The sequence below is a fragment of the Eurytemora carolleeae genome, unplaced genomic scaffold (assembly GCF_000591075.1).
Source record: "Eurytemora carolleeae unplaced genomic scaffold, Eaff_2.0 scaffold1002, whole genome shotgun sequence".
In the NCBI taxonomy this organism is placed as follows: domain Eukaryota; kingdom Metazoa; phylum Arthropoda; class Copepoda; order Calanoida; family Temoridae; genus Eurytemora; species Eurytemora carolleeae.
Window position 1 is genome coordinate 16,437 of NW_019397883.1, and position 8,740 is coordinate 25,176.

General features: G+C 34.3%; 1 protein-coding gene across 1 annotated transcript; it reads left to right on the plus strand.

Annotated features, from left to right (window-relative positions):
* The first annotated feature begins 771 nt into the window (after positions 1-771).
* On the plus strand, positions 772-7,405 carry LOC111716216 (NADH dehydrogenase [ubiquinone] iron-sulfur protein 2, mitochondrial). The gene is made up of 8 exons (XM_023491657.1): positions 772-925; positions 2,002-2,121; positions 2,499-2,657; positions 3,292-3,481; positions 3,843-3,959; positions 5,786-5,952; positions 6,173-6,195; positions 7,172-7,405. Exons 1-8 carry the CDS (start codon positions 846-848, stop codon positions 7,339-7,341), a joined length of 1,026 nt encoding a protein of 341 aa, XP_023347425.1. The 5' UTR covers positions 772-845; the 3' UTR covers positions 7,342-7,405.
* The last annotated feature ends 1,335 nt before the right edge of the window (positions 7,406-8,740 follow it).

The window sequence follows — 8,740 nt, forward strand, 5'->3', positions numbered from 1 at the left end:
GTACATGGGTCTGACAGGAAGTGTCTTTACTTAACCTAACCCGTGGCCGCAGCGCTCGGCCCCCTAGCCTATCCTAGCCGCAGCGCTCGGCACAGAAAGTATCTTAACCTAACTTAACCCTAAATAACAAAATAAATAATAATAAATTTGCTGAAAAATAAATGGTCATGTACAAAATTGATAGGAGGGGGGGGCCTGGGGGGGTCCAAAAATCGTATACTAGGACAGACCCGACAATTTTAAAATTTATGTTAAGTTTAAATGTATGTATAATGCAATTTAAACTAAATAGTAAAACAAGAAATCTGTGTACAACTTATGTGTTCCCTAAAGCTGGCCAAACGGCTCAACCTAATGGGCAGAATGTTTTTGAAGAGACTCAAGGGTAGCTTTGGGATGACAAGGGCTAAAAAAATCTTTTTTTCTTCCAAATTTGTTTTTCAACGGGCAACGCCGGGCCCTTCAGATTAACTCACAAAAAGCGCAATAGGCTCAATGAGCTTTCTAAAATGTTGTCAACAACTGAACCGCTACGTTGAATTTTAATTAACTGGAATCTTGATAAATATCCTAATATTTTCCGTCAATTTTGAAAGTAAAATAAATGGTTGACCACATTTTGGAAATCCAGAGACCATTAGTTTTCTGTGTTAAATGTTTTAACTGGGATATTGAAAAATTATTTTAACGAAAATATCTCGCATGAAACAAACACAGAATATAAGTTAACATTTAATTCCCATGTTTATTTGGACACCCTGTATCAAATTTCACATTAAATATATTGTTTTCAGGTAGTCTTGTATCCCGAGGGAACACCTGAGCCTAATACCCTTTCAGCTGAGATGGCCGGTAAACCCGAATATATGCTGCAGAAAGAACTACTGGACGATGGGACTAGACCAACTCAGGAGAAATTTGTCAAGTAAGTGTTAACAGGGTGTCCCACATCTTATTGGATCGTGTTATACAGGGTGTCCCACATCATATTGGATCGTGTTATACAGGGTGTCCCACATCATATTAGATCGTGTTATACAGGGTGTCCCACATCATATTAGATCTTGTTATACAGGGTGTCCCACATCATATTAGATCGTGTTATACAGGGTGTCCCACATCATATTGGATCATGTTATACAGGGTGTCCCACATCATATTGGATCATGTTATACAGGGTGTCCCACATCATATTGGATCATGTTATACAGGGTGTCACACATCTTATTGGATCGTGTTATACAGGGTGTCCCACATCTTTTTGCATCATGTTATACAGGGTGTCCCACATCTTATTGGATCGTGTTAATACATGGTGTCCCCCATTATATTGGATCATGTTATACAGGGTGTCACACATCATATTGGATCATGTTATACAGGGTGTCCCACATCATATTGGATCATGTTATACAGGGTGTCACACATCTTATTGGATCGTGTTATACAGGGTGTCCCACATCTTTTTGCATCATGTTATACAGGGTGTCCCACATCTTATTGGATCGTGTTAATACATGGTGTCCCACATTATATTGGATCATGTTATACAGGGTGTCACAATCTTATTGGATCGTGTTATACAGGGTGTCACACATCATATTAGATCTTGTGTAAATTGCGATTTCCGGGCCTAATTAGAAAATCCAAAAAGAACGAAGTATTTAAAAAAATTTAAATTGCTAATGTAAAGTTTTGCAGGCAGAAAGAAACTTGATTTTTTTCTAGTATTATTTGCGTATTTTGGCGTTATAATCTTGGAGAGATAATCTTTTATGATTTGGAACACTCTGCATAAAAAAGTTATTTTGGATTAATTTTCAATGTAATGCTGTTATCTTTTCTTTGGGAAACTAATATTGGCAAATTTAACGCGAAATTTAGCATAAAATAATTCAGTAAAACTTGAAAGTTAACAAAATTTTAAGAAATATCATCCACCCAAGATATGTTGCTGGTTTACAAGATTAAAATGTTATTCAATTGTATTGTTTAATTCAGGAATATGCAGTTGAATTTTGGACCCCAGCACCCTGCAGCTCACGGAGTACTCCGTCTAGTTCTACAGATGGACGGAGAAACTGTCAAGCGAGCTGATCCTCATATTGGACTTCTTCACAGGTCAATTCAACTTTTTGTGGAATTATCCAAAAATTTAAATACGTTATTTCTGCAGATGTTAATCATGTTCATTGGTGAATTTGGGAAACGTTCAAATTTATGTAAAATACTTGTTTCAGTGCATCAACCCCCCTCTTTGAATCTTCACTCTTGAAATATATATTCTTGTAACTTTATTTAACGCCAAAATTGTATTTATGATTCCTATCGAAAGCCGGTTCAACCGTAACAAGTAAAGAAATGTAACTATATTTAAACACATGATGGGTTTTTACGTTTTGAGAAGATAAAAAAAATTTGGTTTCCAACCAAAACAACTGAACATTTTCTTCCCAAGTAAGGTCTCAAATATTATCTAAATTAGATTTTAATTGCAGAGGAACTGAGAAGTTGATCGAATACAAGACCTATCTGCAGGCTCTGCCCTACTTTGACCGGCTTGATTATGTATCTATGATGTGTAATGAGCAGGCATATTCTCTTGCTGTCGAGAAACTTCTTAATATAGATGTTCCCCTCAGGGCTAAATATATCAGGTTAGAATGTTTTTTTTAATAATTTGAATTTTAGAAAAATGTCGTGTAAAAGCCATCCCCCCATCACCTCCGCCCTCTCAAAACTGTTCGTTCGAATCACTTGAAGGGAATAAGAATCATGCTTAAAGTATTTTTTTTTATGGGGAAAGTAAATTGTGCCAAAATCACTAATAATATAGTTTAACACCTTTAATGCTTGAAATTGTATACGGAAACAGTCGAAAAAAATTGTGTGAAAATTAAAAAAACTACTTTTCTACTAAAATCAGGAGTTTAATATATCTGTGCCAAGGATGTAATACAAGGAAAGTTATTTCAGAAGTGTACGCATCTTTTGTACTGCAGTGTACTGTCTCTGGGTGGTAATGTAAACACAAGACGGATGTCAAAACCTGACATGGGATCCATTTTTCATATAAAAAAATCAATGGAATATTCTGGTCATAGGAAACTATTATGTGAATTATCAAAATTATCAAAATTTAATGCTTTTAACATCCTCGGATTCTGAACGAACACTGATACATCTATTCTTGTTTACAAATTCCGCCCAGAGAGAACTGGTTTTAATATGTACGCAGAGTATACGCGACAGCAATAACTTTCCTTGTATTACAACCTTGATTTGTGCTAGGGTTTTGTTTGCTGAGCTGACTCGAATTCTAAACCATATTATGGGAATTGGAACCCATATTCTTGACGTCGGAGGTCTCACCCCGTTCTTCTGGTTGTTCGAGGAGCGTGAGAAGATGATGGAGTTCTACGAGCGCGCTAGCGGCGCACGTATGCACGCTGCATATGTCCGGCCCGGGGGTGTGCATCAGGTGAAGATATAAAAAATTGCCACGATTAAAATGTTAAATCGTATTAAATGTTGTTTAATTTTCTCTTTTTTCCTTGAGAAATCCTCAATGAAAGAAATCTAAACAAGATACTTCAGACCTTCCACTAAACAACATTGAAGTGCGACGTTGTTTCGGTTTAAAGATTTTTTAAAATTTCCTTTTTGTCTATTTTTATTATCCTTTTAGGTTTTAAGGAAAATAACTACTGAAAATGGCCAATTTTCAAAAAGTGTCTAATTTTAGACGTTTTAAGGGAACCGTCGTGAATCAGGAATGCATATCTTAAACGAAGGGTCATTTGAAACTACGTCTTCAGTCCCTTTAAGTGTAATGTATCTAGGATATCCCAATTGGTCTTCTGGACGATATCTACGAGTTCTGCAGCAAGTTCTCTGAAAGGTTGGACGAGGTGGAGGATCTTGTCACAGACAATAGGCTCTGGAAGGAGAGAACCACTAATTTAGATATTTAATGCTTTAACTTCAAATTTTCAATAATCTATTTTGATATTTGATGTGTCAACTTAAATATTTACTAATCTATTTAGATATTTTATGCGTCAACTTTAAATATTTAATTATCTATTTAGATATTTGATGCGTCAACTTTAAAGTTTTACTAATCTATTTAGATATTTGATGCGTCAACTTAAATATTCAATCTATTTAGATATTTAATGCTTTAACTTCAAATATTCAATAATCTATTTAGATATTTAATGCTTTAACTTCAAATATTCAATAATCTATTTAGATATTTGATGCGTATGCTTGAGATGCGTCAGTCTCTGAGGATCATTGAACAGTGTTTGAACCAAATGCCAGCTGGTGATGTCAGGTTAACCAAAAATCATTAATTAAAAACTCTTAAAAAAATAAAAGGTTTTTCATGACAAAAATCATCACTTCTTTTAAAAAGTTATGAAAATTAAATTAACTTGAGGACCCTGAACGAACTATAAAAGTACGGATAAAAACCGTTTGTACAAGTAGATTTGAGGTAGAAACTCATCTATTGCTGATGTCGAGATCATACTAGATCTTGATCTTTTGTTAATTTACAGATTAAATCTGTCTTTATTCTTTATCCCTTGAAAAGTCTCGTCTGTTGTAAGCAAACAGCCGGTCAGAAGCCAGTGCAAACAGCCGGTCAGAAGCCAGTGAGAACAAAGAAGTTGCTGACACTCGAGATCAGGAGATTATGCAAATTTAAAAATACCCACTACGGATATCGACACAAGTTCCCAGTACTGTCCTGCAAAATTAGTCTCACTTGTCCTAAATATAAATATAAAATAATTCTCGAAATATTTTTTATTTGAATTAAAATCCCCTTTTTATCTGATGGATTCATGGTAAAGCTATTCAGCTCTTTAATCATTTTATTTTGAAAATTATTTTGAAATAATTCCGACTATATTTATTCATTTTGATATGTTTAGGTCTTCAATCATTTTATTTTGAAATTTATTTTCCGAATAATACTGACTATATTTATTCATTCTCCGATGTTCAGAGCAGTGCTTAGGATCCGCTGGATCCGCAAGATTTTAGCTTCCTGGATTCGGATCCGCAAAAATGCACGGATCCCCGGATCCGGATCCAAGGGGTGAAATATCAATCAAAAACTGCAAATAAAACTTTTTTACTCCTAAAACCCAAATCTGAACTTTTGAAAAAATTTCCTCATTTCTGAATGGTTCATCAAGTTTTAGAATAAAAATAAGCGAAAAAAAAGGGATCCGGATCCCTTTTTTCCAGTGTGGATCCAGGATCCGGATCCTGAGCACTGGTTCAGAGAGTTTAAACATTTGAAACCTATTCTTGGGGTTTCTAGAACAATTATTATTTCAATATTTTCGGAAAGTTTGCAAAATTCATTTGAAATTATTTATAATGAGAAATTGCTCAATCCTCCTGCTAAAATATAGCAACCTCCTGTGATTATATGTTCCCCAATTTAGCGAAAAGTACTCTTTACATTTTTTTGCGAGAATATACATAAGGGAGAAAAAAAATATTCCTAAAAAGGGGGGGGGGCTTTTATTGTTGCTGTTTTTATGCCCCTTTCCAATACAAAATGAATTAATTAATTTTTTCTCCTATCTTTTGAAAATTTACTATTAAAGGTCAAAAATAAAGCAAGACATAAAGTTTAAAGTTGAGTACTATTATTGATAGTTTCCTCTAAATCTGCGAAAATCGTAAAATTCAGGAAGGGATAGTTTTAGCTATAATGTTTATCAGCATTGTTCATATTATTCTATAGTTAATCCTTTATTTAGATATCGGCGTCATATCTGCTGAAGACGCGATTAACTGGGGTTGCTCTGGTGTAATGCTACGCAGTACTGGCATCAAGTGGGATTTGCGTAAATCTCAGCCCTATGATGCGTACGATCTGGTGGATTTTGATGTTCCCGTCGGGACGGCAGGAGATTGCTACGATAGGTCATTTTTAATGAATAATTTTTATATTTTTATATTTTTTTGCCAAAACTTTCACGTTTTTAGAATCTTGTCAAGTAATTTGTATTTTGCGTAGATATTTGGTGTGGAATACACTGTAAAAACACATTTGTTAATAAATAATCAGTTTTCACTACGGTTTTATTTACTGATCAATATAGTTATTTGATGCGTCAACTTAAATGTTTACAAATCTATTTAGATATTTGATGCGTCAACTTAAATGTTTACAAATCTATTTAGATATTTGATGTGTCAACTTTAAATATTTACTAATATAAGGTTAACCAGCACACCAAAACCTAGCTGGGGTAAAGCATCTTTAGAGCAGCAAGTATATTATAGAGATAATCTAGATACAAGACTTAATACTCTAGGCTTACCACAGGAATGCAACCTTTGCTACACTCTCCATTGTCAGAATCATGATGCCAGTATTGATGAGTATGCTACTGGAATATGTGAAGCTAAAATACGTTGTTTATTTTATATTTTACAAAAATAAGGTTGGTTCTGATTTTATTTTACCTATTCACAAAACCATCAATGGGTTATATGACAGGAGAACAATTTTTTTAGTTGAAAGGGGAGGGAGAATTTAATAGGTTTTAAATATTAATTTATAATTGTTTCAATTTAAAGTATCCCCCCCCCCCGGCTCTTTGTTTTTGTTATTTCCATTAAAACCTACACATATGTTAAACAATACATTTTATTTTCGTAGAATTTAAGTCGAAGTTTTTCTGATGAAAAAGGATTGTCGAAAGAGACTAAAATGTTTAGAACCAATGGAGTTAAATATTAAGAGAAGTTACTCGAAGTTTTTTTTTACAGAACTTCTGATATCAGTTTGTTTGAATCTAAATACTCGCTGGGGAGACCTCAGCCATGCAATTTTTGCCCGATTACAGGGTAAATTTTACATGGCGGGGGTCCAAAAGTGAGGCATGGCTCAAATTTGGTCGTGTGGCAAGGAACTTCGCGCTTTACAAAAACTTTTGAGATTTTTTTTTAAATAGGAAGAAGTCCAGACTGAAAAACCAGGACACGGAAAGGACTTGAACCTCCAATCCATTACTGGAGTCCATTGTCATCCCCGCCCTTTGTGATTTGATTTGTGAAGCTATTAGTATTTAGCTATTTGCGTTATATAACGTCAAAATCACATACAATAAGTGAAATGTCGTCTTCATATTCCATATTTTCATGGATCCCCATGTAATTTCTGATTTTAATTTTAGGTGTAAGATTAAGGCACCAGGTTTCCTTCACTTGGCGGCCATCGACCACATTGGGAAGAACCACATGTTGGCCGATATTGTCGCCATCATCGGTACCATGGATGTCGTCTTCGGTGAGGTTGATAGATAGATAGTTGGATAATTATTTCTAGTTTATCATGTAATCCTTTAAAAATATATAATTTAAATTACTACTCAATTTATTGATTGATTTTTACATTGAAAATTTGAAATTATTCTATTAAATGCAAAATGCCAAGTGCAAATCTAGTTTTTTTTTAAACGTGTGAAAATTAAGATTGAAGTATATTGAAAATATTAATTCAATTCAGTCTTAAGTTCATATCAATATTATGAAGAGTAAACATAAAAGAAGCTGTTAGCTTGGTAGGAATCAAAACTCGAAAGCAGTTTCACTTTATTGATATATACAACGACGATTGTATTTAAAAAGTGTGTGGGAGAAAGGTATTCAGAGTATATTATACTCATAGGCTTAGATATAGAAATCTACTGCCTGAATACTGCCTTAATAAACTTGTCTGCCTCGTTAGGTGAGCATTGATACGGGGAGGGGGGTGGAGATGGGATTTCAAGATCTTCTGTGACAAATGATGCAAAGGAGGAATTTCAGACCGGATATAGAAACCAGAGGGAGGGGGGTGACATATATTTTCAGACCGGATATAGAAACCAGAGGGAGGGGAGTGACATATNATATATTTCAGACCGGATATAGAAACCAGAGGGAGGGGGGTGACATATATTTTCCGACCGGACATAGAAACCAGAGTGAGGGGGGTGACATATATTTTCAGACCGGATATAGAAACCAGAGGGAGGGGAGTGACATATATTTGGTCTGAGAATGATGTACAATGTGAAGTAGTGGTATGTCCTAGATGTATTTAAATCTGTCAAATTTAGGAAATTAAATTTCTTTCTTTCAGTCAGAAATAATGGGATTTATTTCCAAAAAATTCCACAAATTTAATAATATGAAATTAAACTCTTCTTTAAAAAGTATGTTATTTTATAAATGAGGGTGGCTTTTTTAGGTATAAATACCAAAACTAGAAATTCAAGGCGCTTCGCGCCCTTCTTTCTAGGCTTTTAGGGCGCTTCGCGCCCATCTTCTATTTAAATTGTGAACATGTTCTTTTTGCTTACATTTTAAAACAAAGAAGGAAAAAATTTTGCGGATTTAAAAAAAAATCGCGGATTTTCAAGAATTTTTTTTTACAAAATTAAAAAACCTTTAAAACACTTTTTTCAAAATTTTTATCATTCATAAACCTTCCCTGTGGTCCTACAAAAAATTTGGGCCCGATCGGATCAGCCGTTTTGACGTTTATTTGATACAAACAAACAGACAAGCCAAATTTATATATAGATGCATTCTTTTTGCATGACTCCGGTGTAAAATTGGTTTCTTCAATAAAAATGAATATTACACTTCGACTGATGCATTTTGAGCAATGAGCAAAGAAGGATGTTTAGTTTATCCCCTGATTTATAAATGCACACAT